The sequence below is a fragment of the Haplochromis burtoni genome, unplaced genomic scaffold (genome assembly GCF_018398535.1).
Source record: "Haplochromis burtoni strain Fernald_Lab_line unplaced genomic scaffold, NCSU_Asbu1 Contig_43, whole genome shotgun sequence".
Classification (NCBI taxonomy): Eukaryota; Metazoa; Chordata; class Actinopteri; order Cichliformes; family Cichlidae; genus Haplochromis; species Haplochromis burtoni.
In genome coordinates this window covers 1542805-1560579 of record NW_024582404.1, presented here as the reverse complement: position 1 = coordinate 1560579, position 17775 = coordinate 1542805, and the positions used below count along the sequence as shown (strand labels likewise).

Below are 17775 nucleotides of genomic sequence, written 5' to 3'. Positions count from 1 at the left end.
TGATGGCGCCAGTGTCCGGCAGCCTCGCCTCTGTCAGTGCGCCCCAGGGCAGCTGTGGCTACAATGTAGCTTGGGTGTGAATGGGTGGATGAATGTAGTGTAAAGCGCTTTGAGACTAAGTAAAACCAGGCTACGAAGGAGGAGATACTAGCAGGCGGTGATGTGCGACCCAAATGTAAACCGAGCGTCCGCTCGCTGCACTCTCTATGACAGGGACAGCAAACATTCATTGGAAATAACTGCTGTGGGTGGAAAAGCAGGGCTTTAAGTAGAGTTACGAGGTTAAGTTGCTTTAGATTTTGCTAACCTAAAGTGTGAAGCAGCTATTTTATACTTCCAGTTAAAACTTCCAGGGAAAACACAACCTAGCCTACTTGTGCTTACACTAGACTTCTGCTGTGTCACTACTGCTGCACAATATTGGCACTTTATTTCAGATTCACACTTCAAATTAGGAAGTGCGTCATCGATGACAGCAGCCTATCAGAACAGAATGATGGAAACTGGCTTGTGTTCACTTACATGCTGCTATATTGAATAGCTTAAAGAGTTTTCATTCACTTATTCAACCATTACATACAAGAACCCTGAGGTATTTATTTATTCGTTGTTTGTATTTGTAATTGCGTATTCCCCCCCCTTTTGTTTCACCCGATTATGTTTCTGCTTAAATCACTTAAAAATAAAAAAAAACAAATACTATTTTTCTAAAATCATTTTTGAAATACTCTGATCTCTTGTTCCTTAAATGTGAGCAATCAGCTTCCACTTTAAATGAAGCTGAAAGCGTGAACGTCAAACACACCTCGACTGTGTCTGCAGAGGCAAAACAACAAAAATGAAGTAAATGTCTAATAACGCATGGATCCAACTGTATGTTGCATATTCCCCTTTCAGTCTAAAAGGAACATGATTTATTTTTTCCACATTCATATATAATCACTTTATATCAACCTAAAATAAAGAGCTACACAACAGCAGCAGGACAAAGATAAAAATGCTGCTTTAAGGGTGACTTTGGTAAATGGGTGTTCTGTTGTGCTGTGATTCAGTGTTTCAGATTCAGCTATAAGGGCCTGAGGTGTGTGTTCACCGAGTGTTTTCCACAGTGTGTGTACTGTGTGTCTGTGTGTGTGTGTGTGTGTGTTGTGTGTGTGTGTCTGTGTGTGTGTGGTGTGTGATGTGTGTGGGTTGTGTGTGTGTGGTGGTGTTGTGTCTGTTGAACAAAGGATGAAAGGCCTAGCGAGAAAGAGATGGGGGTTTTGTGTTCCACATGGGCGGAATGATTCAGATTAATCAAACGGCTGCCCTCCCCAACACACGCACGCACGCACACACGCACACACAAACACACAGAGACAAATTACATTGCTCTTACACACGAGCTCTCACAAAAGACCACATATGCCCATGCGCACACACACACGCGCTGCAGCTGGATGAAATGACCATCCCATTTACTCCAACGCCGTCTACACGATGGAGAGGAGGTGGATGCACAGCGATGAATAACAAAGCACAGCAGGCACACACGCAGTTTCAGCCCCTCAGATGGAAAAAAGAAAAAGAAAGGAGTAAGATATAGAAGTAGGCAGAGGTGTGTATAGATGATGGTGAGTCACAACAATGGAAGACTGGACCAGCACCTGTGGTACAACAAGCCCACGCCGAAGAGTGTGTGTGGTGGTGTGTGGTTGTGTGTGTGTGTGTCTGTGTGTGTGTGAGTGTGTGTGTGTGTGTGTGTGTGTGTGTGTGTGTGTGTGTGAGTGTGTGTGTGTGTTTACAGGCTGTCACAGAATACTGGTCCCACTGCAGTCAGGTCAAGGTTACCGTGAAGAAATGAGAGACAAAACCAGAGAGACGAAGGCATTTAACAGTGTGTGAGAAAAACAGAGAGACAGGAAGGGAGAAGAAGACAGACACAAGGAGAAGAAAAATACCAATAAATTGATCTCCTGTCTGTTTTAAAAAGAGAGAGAGAAACAAGCGCAGTGGGAGTGCATGAAGGGCACCCTTTAAAAACACAAAACAAGAGAAGAGTCCAGACTGAGTTACTGACAAAAATATTGCCGTTTTATGCTGTGAGGAAGAAGAGCAGGAGGTGGGGGAGAAAGGGAGCGAGAGGGGAGAGCATTAAAGGGAGGGAGGTGACGTCAGGTTTATGGGAGGCCAGTTGCCTGGAGAAATCCATTAAACCTACTCTCACTCTCACACACACACGAACGACACGGGTTATTTTTTACTGCCCGTCTGTGTTCGCTGATATCAAACAGTCACAAGAAGCAGCCCTTATTCATTTAAAGGAGACCGCTGACTGTGCAGTGTGCATGTCCAGTGGTACTGACCAATAAACCTAAAATTATCATTTAAATGAATGTTTACATTTACATCCTCAATGTGTTTACACGTGTGACCAATCAGATCACAGACAAGCCACTTGTGTTTGAGCCGAAGGAACAAGAAAAACTCAGCTGGACGTTCTCTCCAGCATTTTGGTGTCTTGAGCTGCAGCTCATCTCAGTCTGAAACACACGGCACAGAGCAACGCCAGCGCTTACTAAGGTCCTTCCCGAGAGAGGGCAATGCAAGTCTTTCCAAAAAAACCTTATCAAAGTACACGGCTAATGAGCAAAATCAGAAACTCTTTGCTTTACGAACACAGATTTTATGCTTATGTTGTTGTGAACTGGTTCTATTTAAATAAAAGCTGTACAGAGACTAATAAATCATGCATCACCTATGGAGTAAATCAGCGACAGTAAATGGAAATTTCAGAAATGCTGGGCTACAGGGAGATGGAAATACCCAACCTTTAAAACGCAGCGGCTGAATACTACCAGCCGTCTTGCCTCCTTCCTTTCTTTCGTGTTGAGCAAGAGTTGAGAGTTGCACAAAGATGCTGTGCTGTTGTGCACGAATATCAAAGCTCTGTCATTCAGTAACTAGGAAGTGATGGGAATCTCCATCACATGTGTAGTACTCTCTACTTTTGCTCAACACAACTATTTTACAAGTGCTCTACAAGTTAAGTATACGCCAAGTGGAATTCTTAAGAAAGCAGACCACAAAACTGGCTACAGAAAACCACAAAAAACTGCCCTAAAAATGTCAACTGGTGATCAAGTTTTTCCGATAAATTCATCCAATCATCCAAACCTACAGTCCAAGTGCATTTCTGGAGCACAAAGGAAAGATCCGTGCCCACCAGACATTCACAAATGACAAAAAATAAAGGAACTCTGTGTCAACATGTTATGTCCTACTCATCATTTAGTTACATAAATAACTGACAACAGGAGTCGGTCCAAGTGCTCACATGTTACATCAGAAGAACACTGCCTGTCTCACAGCCTGGCCAAGTGCCATTTTGCTATGTCTGGTTTGGCAAGATTGTTGTTGCTGCATTCAAGGAAATAATCAGTAAGTCGACATATTAAGGTGCTGCCTGCCTAACTATTAAACAGCGCATGCTTGAGAGCGGCTAAAGACTGGGCACAGAGAAGAGGGGGTGGATCACGTGTCTGTAGATGGGAAGAAGCGTTCCACCCAAAAGCAACAACAACAGTGAATTTCTGATGTGCAGCAGAGCAGGAAAAGCAGACAGCCGACCAGCTGACAGCAACACTCCCCACAAGACCTCCAGAGGAACGCAGGCCAAAAAGTTCAAAAGAAGTCTGCTGGCCACAATTCAAGACTACAGACAAAGACGAAAACAAGAGCTCAACGTCCAACCTTTATAAGCAGGTGGTAGGAACAGAGTAAGGCACTCATTACTGTGACTAAATGCTACAAAGAAAAATCACAATGCATGAATTTTCTTCATGTGACATCCAGCAGCATCAGAAGACTGCAGATAGAAAGGTTGTGTTTGGGGAGAATAAATGAGACTCGGTCAGGTGAGAATTGTTAATTATACTGAAGTCTCCTGGTTCTTACGGTACCTTCAGCGCAGCCTGAACTCTCTTAGGTAAACGTTCTTTTCATTTCTTTAAATAGTTTTCAGAAACAGTTCTTCAGGCTTCAGATCAAAGCTTTTCTTTGAATGTTCATTTCCTTTTAATCCATTCTTTGTCAACATGACCCCACACTAGGGCTGGGCTATATCATACCGTTCACAGTAATACCGGTATAAGGCAGTGCCTTTGTTTACAGACGCACATGGCGGCGATGCAGAATGAGAAGAGCGAAAGTGGATCGTTGAATGAAACGGATGAACCAGAACGGTTTGTAAAAATGCTGCAGCTTCACTGGTGTGGAACTGGTTTAGCTTTCGTCCGTCAGATACACAACAAAGCACTATTTTTGGTAGCGCATGCTAGCGGGCCGTCGTTATTACCGTGTTGTTTGGAAAATACGGCGCACTTAAAATCATCCTTTGATTTTTCTGAAAGTCGACAGAGCCCCTTATAATCCCGTGTGCCTTATGTATGAACTCTGGTTGTGTTTACTGACCTCGAAACGATTTTATGTGCACGGCGCTCGAAAATCTGTCAGATGTTTCAGTACGACTTTGCTAAGCTACGAAGCCGCACCGCTTGATGGATTGTCGGAGCATTACGGCTATCGTAGGCGAGCCTCGCGGAGTGATACGTACTGCGCTTCAACATAATATTACTGTATTGTGTGTGTATGACCTGTTTTTAAGGTTTGTGGATATTATACATGGTTATGTTGAGGATATGTCGGCCAGTTTCCACTGGAAATGCCTTTTGGTTAAACTGTCAGCCAGGAATTTGCATTTGCACTGTTAATTTTTATATAACTTAATGGATATAAAAAAGCTGCTTGTTTAAGTGAAAATACATTGATTTTTTTTTTTTTTGCACTAATAAAGTTGTGGAGTTGTAAAGTATTTTGTCTAGTGTCAATTATATCGTCAGTTATATCGTTATCGCAAATTTTCAAATGTATATCGTGATAAATATTTTTGGTCATATCGCCCTGCTCTACTGTGCAAATCATCACTTCGTCAGACCTGTCGCTGACTTTCAGTCCAGTTCTTGCAGAATTTGACATACACCAGCCTTTTCTCCCTTTAATGAATGGCTTCTTGACAGCCAGCTTACCAGACACCATTTTTGATGAGGCTTCAGTGAACAGTAGATGTGTCAACAGAAGGGCCGTTTGCTGGATTTTTTTTCTTATTTCTTAAATAATATATTTTTAGGGCTGACATCTTCCTTTGTCCTCCAGGACACACTGCAGAGCATTCCAAAATATGCCAAAGTGTCAGCTAAAAGCACTTTGTGAATCATATTGTTGGTGCAAAAATACAATTTCATGCTTGTGAAACTGCCTAAAGACAGATTTAACATTGGTGCTGTGCTAATTTTGAGATTATGTGCAAACACAACACTGGTTCATCCCGTGAGTTAGGAGGTGTTTTAATGCTTGAATGAGTCATAGATCTGAAAATGGTCAGGCAAAAGGACTGGAGTGAAAATGACTGAAAAAGCAGTCAATGTCCAAAGGAAAACTTTAAAAACACCTCCAGAGAGCCTGGAGGAGTATTGCTCAAGAACATTTTGAGAAATTACAAAAAAGTTTATTTTTTGCTTCCAAGGGCTGAAGAAATGAGAGGTGGTTCAAGACTTTCACACAGTATTGTACAGTGTCTTTTCTACCAACCTGTCCGGAGGAAGCTAACAGGTTGATGGTGGTTAGAAGCATCCAGCCGCGGCTCGCCTCCTCACTCTGATTCACCTCCAGGAACTGGACTATGGCTCGACTGGCTGCCTCTGGAAAAACAATCACACACACAAACGTGTGGTTAACTGGGTAGAAACAGCTCACTGTGGGGCAGATGGGCTGTTTGAATAATGATCAAATATGTAACAAATTAATCATTACAGTGGATGTGACAAAAGGGAACGTGTGGTTGGGCTTCTCGGCTTTGGTTATCTGTGATCTTGAAAATAATACATCAATATTGTATTTCGGTCCCACGCTCTAGCTTTTCAGTTAGCTCATGTCTTTACCAATTTTATCACAGCACTCTTTGTCCTAAAAATATAGCCACACTAGGTTAGGTTTAGGAACAAGTATCCATTAGAACCGAACCATAATAAAAAAGCAAATCACACATTTTTAGTCGCTTTTGTGAGCAGAAATAAAAATGCTTTTGAAAAGGTTTCCTTAATCCAACCCACCAGCTGAGCCAAAGTCTAGTTGCTCATTGTTCAGAGCAAATCCACATCTGTTGTTTTGATAATGAGTACTGCAACGTCAGTTGAGAGCATGAATCATGTACTGACTCATTCTAAAGAGGCCTGGTGACCAACTGTAGGAGTGCTTTTTAGACCGTTGTGTTGCAAAATCAGAACCGTTCACCGTTTGATAACAGCACGTCACATGATTAGACAGGGATGAGGAAGAGATGGAAGGACGAGATAAAGCGGAAGAAATAAGAAATAGAAAGCTGGTGTGTGTGTCTGTTTGTGTGCGTCTTTTTTGAGGAAGCCACAGTCAAAGCTGCCACGGCTGTCAACGCTTTGATGAGATGCTGCTGGCTCGCCCGCAGTGAAGGCTAACCTTTCAGATTGAAGTAGGATTGCATTGATCCTTTGAGGAAAACGTATCTACTGAGAGCCAAAAAGTCAAAAAATAAAGTGCAAAATTCTGGGAAAGGCCTTATCTGATTAGGGTAACACCAACATTTTTTCTCCATTAATCATGAAATCAGCTTTAAACATTCTTGACTAAAACAATGAAATATGTATTTATCTTTAGGGGAACAATTAATAAAAGAATCTTATTGTGATAGGGTAGAATAAGACGAAGCTCTTACGCACATCCATAGAATAAATCGGGTTTCCAGGATGGAGTAGACAGTTATATTGAGCATCAATTATTTTATTTTTTTTAAATCATTGACTAAAATCAGTGACCAATCATAATCAGACATGGGCGTGTACTTATGTCCACTAATAATATACAGATTACAGTATATTAGGGTCCTTGCCATATGTGGTACTAACTCTTGAAAGCCTAACAGGAGTAACGTTTGCAAGAAATGCCTGTGTTTGGATTAACCAGCTACCCTTAGAAAAACCCAGAAAATATTCTAATAGTCATCAGACGACATATTTATATATACTTAGGTGTCCAAACTCATCATTAAGAGTACTGGGGAGGCCGTCATATGTTGTCTTTATGGGGGAAAGTGAAAAAATAAACTCCCTAGAGTCTTCATTTCTATCTTGTCATCTACTATGTGTACCTAACAAAGCTCAGATGCTCCATCTGTGCCTTACAATTAGTTCTATAGTTGAAACTCTGTATAAGAACTGTCTTTGTATCTAAATAAAGAACAAAAATCTCTTTCAACACCACTGTGTTCATCTGCACAGCCAAAAGGAAAATAGAAGACACAAACCGGTTATGAGAAATTGGCTGGTGCCAAAGAACTCTACAAGTAGGCCTACTCTATAGTGCATTTTTGCACTTACAAATATGAGTCTGTGTGCATCTGCAAGCTCACCTGTGGATTTATTGGAGGCTCTTCGTCTGATCTCAGTCACCATGAGTCGGGACACCTGGGTGGTGAACTGCAGCAGGTCGGAGAATTTCTCCATCATGCTGCTGGGAGGTGCGTTCCCAAACACCTGAAGTGGACAAAAAAAAGCATTTGATTAATGAAAAAATAATAATTTAAAAAAACAAGAAGAGAGGAACCAAAAAAAGACTCAAAAACTAGACATCTGTTCACTCGATACTTATATGTAACCTAGCTTATAGTCAGGTGTGTGCAGTTACAGAAATCCTCATTCCTGTTGATATCTGTGACAGGTTTTGCTTGAATGCACTACTTTATGGTGACAGAGAACATTGGAGGCTAAGCCTTTGGGGCAGCAGGTCAACAAAGACAAACTTCTCTTCATCCAGCAAAGACTCGTCATCTGTTTACTTATCCAGCAAATCTGACTTGAGAGCAGGGCAGGAGGCTGCCGTCCCGCCGCACAGGGACCACTTTACATCCAGATTCTGACATGAGTATGGCCACAGGTGTGAATCCCAGCCAGTGGTGGGTAATTAGCAGACAAGTCAAGAGACCCTTGGCAGTGCACTCCAGCTTGATGAGCACACTTAACAAAGGCAGCCTACAGCTGCGGCTGCCAAACAAAAAGGCGAATTACTGGCCTGCAGGCTTTACTTCTGTTCTTTTGGATAAAAAAAACAAAACAGCTATAGGGATTTCAACAACTTCATTTTGTTAAGTTGTTAATATGTGTAGCTCACTTCCATGATTACCCACCGACTTGACTGGTTTCCACAGATCTGGATTCGATTTTAGAGTTTTTCCAATAGGAGGTGCAAAAATGCTTTATGAAAATTTATTATTAATTAGTAATTCATAACATATTTTGTTAACATAGCTTAAGGCCATTGTAAAGTGGGAGGGAGAGACTCTCTGGAGAGGCTGAATGACCATAACAACAGTGAGCTGTTCCACCTGGCTCAGAAACTGCACAACTGAGATTTCAGAAATTAAAAATGTTGGATAAACCTGAATCTATTTAGTCTACAGATAAATATTAAAAGATAAAAAAATACAAGTCTGTACTGGACTTTTCTCCCCCTGCATCAAAATAGTTACACCCCCACCATTCAACTGGTCTGATTTTCCTATTAGTGCTTAAATCAATAAAACTTAACATTAGTTAGTTAGCAGAATATATAATTTAAAAAAGCTTTGAAGGTTGTTTAATTTAATCACAAATGATTCTGAAATATTATAAACACCAAACTAACGATGAGACAATGTGTAGTTCAGTGAGTTCAGTACTTTTCAGCACTTACTCCTTAACACCTGACAACCAGGTGTGTTTTGGGTACTATTTGCTTTGATCTGCACCTGAAAAGTTCAGCTCCTCCTACTCCTGCTACATCTAGTGTAAGACTAACTGCTTTCCAAACACTGACACTACAGGCAAACATGGTGCTGGTGCTAGTATGATGGTCTGGAGCTGCTCAGGACCTGGACAACTTGCTGTAATTGATGCATCCATGCATGCCACTCTCTACAAGAATGAGAATTCTGGCTAACTGCACTTAGCTTATGCAGCAGGACAATAATCAGAAACACACCAGCAAGTCCACCTCTGAATGGGTAAAAAATAAAAAATAAAACTAAGGTTTTGGAGTGGCTTAGTCAAAGTCCAGATTTAAATCTGCCTGTGATGCTTCGGCATGAACTTAAACAGGCCATTCATACTTGAAAACCCTCTAATGTGGTTGATTAAAGTAATTCTTCATAGATGAGTGCGTCTAAATTCATCAATAGCTGTGTGAAAGACCCATTGCCAGTTACTGCAAACACAAAACTGCAGTTCTCACTGCCAAACGTTTGCACAACAACCTTTTCATACAAGGCCAGGTAGATTTGGTTAACCTTTTTGCTTTAATAAATAAAAGCATAATTTGAAAACCTCATGCCTGTGTACACTGTGGAGACAGTAAAAAATATATGACACAAAGGTTGGACTGAAAAGTCCACTTCGTTGTGCTTTGTTCAGCTAACCTTTAGCCCTAAAGTCAACAAGCCCACAGAAGTAAACAAGCTCATTTCCATTCCATTTATCTGCAGTCTGGTGGAACAGAATCTGAGAGCTATCCAGACAGGTACGTATGAAAATATGAAAATATGCTTTTAACCACTGGATTTGAATCTGCAGAAGTTCCCTGGTGAGATCTCGTTTTCAAATGTCAATGCATCTATAGTATCTATTGCACCCATGACCTCAGGGAAGCAGCTCTAGCGTGTTTGTAACCCAGCACAACAGAGCTCTCTTCTTGTTTTCCTTTTTTTTTTAATACTGCACAGACGAGAAACACATGATTTGAAAGATAGCTACAGACAGCACAGGAACCAAATGAAGCAAACTGTAACCTGCCACATCAGAGCTGCCATATGTACAAATATCTGTTAATCCGCCTGTTTGGAGCACCTCCAGTTCTCCCTCCACCCATGGTGTGACTTACCCTGTTAAATACAGGAAGCATCATGTAGAGCTTCTCCTCCTGCTCCTTCTGGGTCATGTGGCGAGGAGGGTGGCACAGCTCGGAGAAGAGGCGTCGCAGGTGCATGAGGCCCAGCGCGTTGTCCTGGGGGCTGCACTCCTCCTGCCTCGGCCGCCCCATGATCCTTTTCACCATGTTCATCTTGAGCGGCTTTGTCAGGGCAAAGGCAGCCCTGCAGATGGGAAAGAGAAGATCTAATAAACATCTCACAGTAACTCAATACATAAAGATCTTGTTAGTCTATGTAACTGAAAGTCCCTGCTATTTGGTATCAGTTCAACTCTGTAAATGGTCTCGAGTATCAAAAACAGCCAAATATAGATATAGATGATATTTCACATTTCACACAGATTAGCTTCTTGTTTTGTTTCTTTTTTAAATCAAAGTATTTATTAATTCATAATTCTGACAATTGTAGACGATGTGAATATAAGTACAGCTACCTTTCTTCATAAGTGTAACAGAGTACTAGAATTGTAACAGTTATCAAGTGTTACAAGTTATCTTTAGGCACATTTATTGACATTTTCTGTCTACAAAGAAGGTTTAGCATGAGCACCGTGCAGGTATAGAAGCAGTAGGTGCAATAATGCTCTGTGTGTTTGTACCCACGATCATTCAGGATCTACTTAATTACATTTTTGTAATGGCTGGCTGCAAAAACAAAGAAATCTGGTGGGATTGGTTTCATATGATAAATTACTCGATGCGGTTTCTTGAAAAAAAAATTTGAAGGTTAACTTTGACCTTGGACATTAACAATGAAGGTCAATGTCAAATGCTTAGCCAACCTATGTATCCATGTACCCCACGATCTAGTGTATTGTTGTGAAGTTTGAAGACAATCCATGAAAGAATTGTGGGTAATATAAAGTTTCACTGATTTTGGTGGGAGCTTGACCTTTAGTTTCCCCAAAATTAAATCAGCTCATTTATTGGCATCAAACGTCACACAAAGTGTAAAAATGATATTGCTAGACTGCTAACAAACATACAGTCAAATCTAACAGATTAAATAAATCTATATTGTGTAAATAGACAAGGGTAAGCTTTATGACATTGCAGCTCGTGATATTTGACTTAAAACACCAAGATGATGAATTTAGGGAGTCAAACAAACAGGAAATAAATTGGTGTAGCAGCTATGGCAGTTCAGTAGTAACAGAAAGAATGAGGCTGCAGATAGAAGTGGCGGAAATGAGTTTCCTTCAAAGGGTGGCTGTGCACTTCCTTAGAGATAGGAAGAGGAGCTCAGTCTTTCGAGAGGGAGAGTAAAGCTCCTGCTCCTCCACATCAAAGCCAGTTGAAGTGGTTCGGGCATCTGACTAGGATGCCTCCTGGATACTTCCTAGGCGAGGTGTTTCAGGCATGTCCTCTTGGTAGGAGGCCCCGGGGCAGATTAAGGATCTGCCGGAGAGACGGCTGGCTTGGGAATGGCAATGAGCAGGAAGAGGTAGCCTGGGAGAAGAAATCTGGGCTTCTCTGCTTGGACATACTATTTGTCGGTCTAGCCATCCATCCATCTATATCTATGTTTATATATCTATATACACGCAACTAATATAGGAAAGATCTCTTCTGATTGGCAGATTTGACAGATCTCTGTATACAAGCTGTTACTGCACTGAAGCAGAGGCTGTACGGCCCAAATTCAGGTCACTGATTCAGTCATTCACTTTGAACTGCAAGTTAAGAAATAAAACAACAGATTAGCATCTGTGACTGATCATCGTTTCGCATCACTCTTCCCTTGAACGTAGTTGATATATATTTAGCAATTTGTTCCACATGTCAGCTTCTCTCCAGACTATTTGAAATGGTTGCTAGGAGATATCACAGGGCTGCAAAGCCTACGTACGACAGATAAATATCTGGTGATAAAAACAGAATCAACAGCTTAGACGACTGCAAGAAGAGAGAGTTTTTTCTTTTTTCTGCATAAAAGAAAGGGGGTTGTTTTCCTCTTCCAAAAGAAAAATCACCAGCATTGATATAAAGTTATATTTTCAACAAGCTTAGCCTACCATAATGAAAAGTTACCTTCATCAAATGGGCAGAAATATCACCAGCATTGATATAAAGTTATATTTTCAACAAGCTTAGCCTACCATAATGAAAAGTTACCTTCATCAAATGGGCAGAAATAACAGGAAAATGCAAGTAGGATATGGGAGAAATAAAATCTGGACCTTTCACTTCCCTCCTTTGTTTCTGTCATTATACACAAGGCTCACTTTCAATTGATTCTATAACACATCTGTTATATTGACAACAACAGCACACCTGTTCTGACCACTGGAGTCATGTTAGGTTTGAGTGTCACATCAGTTGTAGCTTAAAAACATTTATTTGAACACACACACTCTATTCTGACCACTGGAGTCATGTTAGGTTTGAGTGTCACATCAGTTGTAGCTTAAAAACATTTATTTGAACACACACACTCTATGAATGACCAAAAAAAAAAAAGCTCTGGCACTTAAGTCACAGCTCTTGCAGAAAGACCCATCAACAAGGAAGAGACATGGCAGTTTAGCATGTAGTCCGTCCTTTTCCCAGCAGACTCCTCACACCGAATTACTCTCAGACACTCAGGAAATATCCCCTGCCCTTCAGTTACAACCCACCTACCGGTGCTGCAGACGTCACTGTGTGGGTTTCTTATGTCTTGCACCATCAAAGCCTCATCATTAGATGGATTACATCTTGGCACTGATCACAGCATGAATGAGCCAAATTTATTTGAATTGTTGGTCCAAGAGCTAGGCGGGCCCTCTGACCACCACCAGTAGGCAAGCATGGGGTTAGTATTTGGCAGCCTGGGATCCAACCACCGACCTTCTGATTAGTGGCTGACCTGCACCTGAGCTACAACCACCCGTACATTAGAAGATTTATATTTTCTGAATTTGCAAAATAAGAATTAAGCATCCAGAATGTGGCTGAGTAGAAGAAAATAGCAGAACTAGAAATGCATAGAAAAAGTAAAGTACAGGTCGTTGAATAGAACCACCACTGCTGTTCATGCTCTTATCCAGCAGTGTTGTATATTGTAAGATTAGCATTTCTCTAGCTAATGCTATCCCTCACTGCGCCTCTGCACAAGGTCTTTGTGATTGGGAAGCAAACACGTTAGACTCCACTAAAAAAAGTTAGTGGCCCTTCGGTTTGTGTTATTTTGTGACTTTGGTGTCTTAGTGGGTTACTTCAAATACAAACTAATGTGTTGAATCAGCTCAACTTTAATAAAGTGACAAATAAAGGCTGGAACATTATGAGTATAGCCTGAGTATAGCCCTGTATTCCTGAACTGTGTGGGAAATAAAATGTTATCCCCTTTTCTCTGCCCCTCAACAGAAAACTGTGGACTGCATGACGACCATGTCTGTGCCCTCCACGCTCGTCAAATGCCTCTACTTGTTCTTTGACCTGCCCCACATGGCCGAGGCACCCGTAGGCCCCACGTCACAACCGCCACAACCACTACCACCACCACCACCTAGCCAAGAGAAGACGCCAGGGCAAGGGCACACCCAACCCGAGCTGCCCCTGGCTGACCGTAGGGCGCTCCTCCAGAAAGTCTTTGTCCAGGTAAAAAGACAACAGTGTCAGCTGTTACACTCCAGACTAAGAGCCTCTATCAGCTTGCTTTATGTTTAAAACCTTCACACAAAGAATAACTGAAACATTTAAACATCGTCAAAAATGTTTGTGTTTGAATTGTGGAGCGAAAAAAGTCTGCGTGGAGAGTCTGTAGCAGATCAGAGGATTATAACACGGTTATTGGCTTATTTTGATATTTTAAATCTATTTGTTCACTGATAAAAAGACTGGAGGTTCTGCCTCCCATAAAGACTTTAATCCTGAATCTTTTCATCAAACAGCCTGCGTCACAAACGCAGTCGTATCTCCGTGACAAAAGACTCGGGCTTGTGTTGTTTTTTCAGCAGCTTATTTTGTTGTTTTTACCCAGAACTTAAAAAAACAATAATAATTTCGTTTCCACTTGTGCAGATCCTGGTGAAGCTCTGCACATTTGTGTCTCCAGCGGAGGAGCTGGCCCAGAAGGATGACCTGCAGTTACTGTTTAGTGCCATCACCTCCTGGTGTCCTCCTCACAACCTGCCCTGGAGGAGGAGTGCTGGCGAGGTGCTCACCACCATCTCCCGACACGGCCTCAGCGTCAACGTGGTCAAATACATCCACGGTACGTACAAACGCACCGTCCGCAAAGGACATCTGTTTCTGGAAGTAACCGTCTTCCAAACCACATCTGGAGGTGCATTTTTGCTCTGAAATATTAGAAAATGTGAACCAGTCCACACACACATTCTACAGCTTAATAACAAAAAACACATTGTGAGAATACTGCTGAACAAAACAGGGAAGCTTGTTTTCTACCACTTTTAAAACAGATAATTTACAGTTCACAGCCTGTAAAGCTCCAGAGGGTTGCCTAATTACAATTTGTTGTGAGATTTGTGCAATGATTTATGTGACACTAAGTAAAACCATTATTTTTAATGTGATTTATTATTTAAGCTTGGTTGTCCCTGTTATTATTGTGTACTGTTTATGTAAAGTTAAAGAAGAAAAACCCTGAAGCTTTTGTCTTTCAGCATTAAAAAAGCTGTTACAGCAGCACAGATCTGTCTGAAGCTGTTTCTTTGTCCATCTGATGCATTTTTGTTTCACTTCCTATAAATCTAAGATCAAGGGAAAGCTCTTTATGTCCTTAATAATTCCCATACATTCTGTCACAGAAATTCCTTACAGATTGCATTTCTTTGTCTCTAACACCCCCTCTTCGGTTTACAGAGAAGGAATGCTTGGCTACATGTGTTCAAAACATGCAGCAGTCAGACGATCTCTCCCCTCTGGAGATCGTTGAGATGTTTGCCGGCCTCTCCTGCTTCCTCAAAGACTCCAGCGACGTGTCGCAGACCCTGCTGGACGATTTCCGAATGTGCCAGGGTTACACCTTCCTCTGCGACCTCATGCTCAGGTACAGCTTAGGTCTTCCTTCCTGCAGTTCATCACAGGGTTTCAAAGTGACCTAGAGCGATTGGTGACCCCTGGTATGAATTACCCAGTGAGTGCAAAAGTGGCAGCTGGAGGTTGCTATTTGAAATCAGTTGCACAGAGGGTGCTGGACAGAAACCGTCCCCGTGACTTCTTTGTTTGCTAGCAAATTGCTACAGTTGTCCATAGTTTGCATGGAAGACACCAACAACTTGTCGTCCTACGCTCATGAATGTGCAGTCTGCTACCAAACACAGCATTCACAAGGCTTTTGCGGCCTGTTTCACCTAGCAACCCCCAGCAACCACTTGGCAACCATTCAGGGATTTGCACCTTTTTCTCTGGTGACAGTAGCTACCAAGAATTCAACAGCCTCTGGATGTTTGTGACTGAGACCTTATTTACTTTATGTTGTGTGAAGATTGATGTAACTTTTTCTTGTGCATCCAGACTGGAACAGGCCAAGGAGGACGAATCAAAAGATGCTTTGAAGGACCTGGTCAACCTGGTCACCTGTCTGTGCACGTATGGGGTGACGGAGTTGAAGCCTGCTGGCTTGACAACCGGCGCCCCCTTCCTGTTGCCTGGATTTGTTCTCCCGCAACCTTCTGGGAAAGGTATGTTAGGTGCAACTGTGGCTCATCATTAAATCTGTCATAAGTTTTATAATGAGCAAGACTTCAGAGTAAAACATAGATGTGCAAATGATGCACTTGGATTAGAGCCTCCATGATTCAAAGTTTTATTCAGTCTTACACTCAGCTAGAGGTGATTCATAACGATCTTCCATTGGTGTCCTCTAAGGAAGAAATCAAGGACACATTTAAATAAAGTGTTGAAACAGCGACACTGTTCTAACAAACCAGTGATTTTCAGCTTAAGTCTACACAGTAGCACCAGCCTGATTTTCCCAGAAGCTCTAAAACAAAAAAAGGGATTACTTTTGAAAAAGTCTACATTTCTACCTCCATCCCCATCACTGAAATGACTGATGGGTGCTTCATCCCAGTAAGATTAACCTGTTGACAGACGCCATAATTCCTCTGTCGCCTTTGACGCTGCTGGAGATAAATGACTGAAGCCTCTTTCATGCAAACAGAACAGGCTCATCCTGATTGTGGAAAGATTTAAACTTGTTTATTTTTTCATGCACCTGAGGAATGCCGTCGTACTTTTTCTGACCCACATGTACATGCTTGCCAAACAGTAGTTAAGCCGCTTACATATACATCAATACAACAAAGCCCAAAATAAAGAATTCAAATAATTCAGACTAAAACTCTGAAGCTGTTGGATTCATTTTAAAACCTTGACATTACTGTTTTGACCAACGCTGCGTGTAAAGACCGACCCGACACGTGTTGTATGCTTGCGAGCTGTTTGTTGAAGCACCACACACATGTGGCTGTGCGTTTCACCACGCAGTTTAACTTTTGCGTCAGTCGTCAGCACACACACTCTCCCCCAGGTCTCTGGCTTCACTATATATAAAGGGAGAAGCCTTAAGTAAATCACCGCCACCTGTCCCTCCAGCCTCTTGGCACCGCCCCCTTGAGCTCACTGCCCCACTCCTCCCCTGCAGCTGAGCCAGGCACCACACTTCTGCCACACGAGCTTACAAACACAGATTCTGCTAATTAATGCCAGGGCAGAGAATACTTGCATAGTACAGTTTTACTAATTAAAGTCAATCTCCTTGCTTGGTTTGTGCTACACAGCCATAATGTGTGGTACAAACTATAAAACCATAATTTTAGTCAGATAATCCACTAAATGTGCTCCAAAGACCCCAACAACAGACGGGGTTGGGAGGTGCAGCTCAGTTACAGACACTGATGGGCTACACCTCCCTGTGTTGGGAGGCCCTTGATGTAACTACTTTAACTCAAAATTGTATTTAGTCCATCTCCACTTATTCATTTCTTTGTTTTTGAAGCAAATGACTAAAATAACATTTCCCTCCATTTATCTGTCATTCTGACTTTGTGTGGGTTCGTTGTTTTCAGCTGTGGAGCTGTGGTGTTTGTAACTCAGCCTTTCACCTCCACCCATTCACACATGGTAACACACTCACTGTCAGCGTGTTGGGTTTCTAACCGCATACACCCTCCCACTAACAACACTGAAGTCAACTGAGTCACAAGCACATGCAGTTACACTTGTGTTTACCCACCTAGTGACAGTTCCAGCTGAGCACAGAATCATTACCAGGAGCCATCATGGTATGAGGGTGCGCTTACACGCCTAATTAACCCGCCACATCCACTTAACTGCTGTGTGTGTTTGAGGCTATGTGCTGACACACACTTTCAGTGCTCCTTTTCTTTACTGTCGTCCTGTGAGTGTGAAAGTCATAGCCTATGATTTCTGAGCTAGCCTAAAATAAGCCTAAAATATTTTTGTTGACTCACTGAATGAAGATTATTCCCTATAAAGACTCCAGCATCAACTCAACGAAGCTAACTGGAGACGTGTATATTTAAAAAAACAAAGAGTGACAACAGGGAAGAAATTTGAAGTATCGTGTATCTGCCCTGTTAACTGTGCAGTGACAGACGGCAGTTTAGAGTAACAGAGGTCGGAGAAAGGAGACGTTTTTGCAGTTGCTGTAAAAAGTTCAGTGGAGTGATTCAGCAGAAACTGAAGGAAGAGTCTCCTGTTGCCTGTACGGAAATCCCCTGCTGAATTTGAAAGTTTGCTCACTTACAAAGAAATGAATACTGTCTCATTTTA

The 17775-nt window shown here is 41.9% G+C and overlaps 2 protein-coding genes across 6 annotated transcripts in view; one reads left to right on the top strand and one right to left on the bottom strand.

Annotated features, from left to right (window-relative positions):
- wdfy3 (WD repeat and FYVE domain containing 3) overlaps positions 1-17775 on the top strand; it is a 127115-nt gene that overhangs the window by 33915 nt on the left and 75425 nt on the right. For all 5 annotated transcript variants that reach the window (XM_005921962.3, XM_005921964.3, XM_005921960.3 and 2 more), the window contains exons 5-8: positions 13378-13611; positions 14035-14227; positions 14839-15025; positions 15493-15659. In XM_005921962.3, coding sequence (XP_005922024.1) covers positions 13378-13611; positions 14035-14227; positions 14839-15025; positions 15493-15659 — 781 coding nt within the window. The remainder of the gene's footprint in view (positions 1-13377; positions 13612-14034; positions 14228-14838; positions 15026-15492; positions 15660-17775) is intronic.
- On the bottom strand, positions 5098-12375 carry LOC121814395 (WD repeat and FYVE domain-containing protein 3-like). The gene is made up of 4 exons (XM_042220111.1): positions 12145-12375; positions 9982-12060; positions 7481-7604; positions 5098-5738 (listed from the first exon to the last, which is right to left on the bottom strand). The coding sequence occupies exons 2-4, from the start codon at positions 10159-10161 to the stop codon at positions 5515-5517; spliced, it is 528 nt and encodes a 175-aa protein (XP_042076045.1). The 5' UTR covers positions 10162-12060; positions 12145-12375; the 3' UTR covers positions 5098-5514.

Excerpts from the sequence above, each read along its gene's own strand:
- LOC121814395 (XM_042220111.1), bottom strand. The coding sequence starts at position 10,161 with ATGAACATGGTGAAAAGGATCATGGGGCGGCCGAGGCAGGAGGAGTGC. Across the intron at positions 7,605-9,981 it reads TGCTTCCTGTATTTAACAGG|GTGTTTGGGAACGCACCTCC; the intron begins GTAAGTCACACC and ends TGTCCACTTCAG. Across the intron at positions 5,739-7,480 it reads AGCCTCCAATAAATCCACAG|AGGCAGCCAGTCGAGCCATA; the intron begins GTGAGCTTGCAG and ends TTGTTTTTCCAG.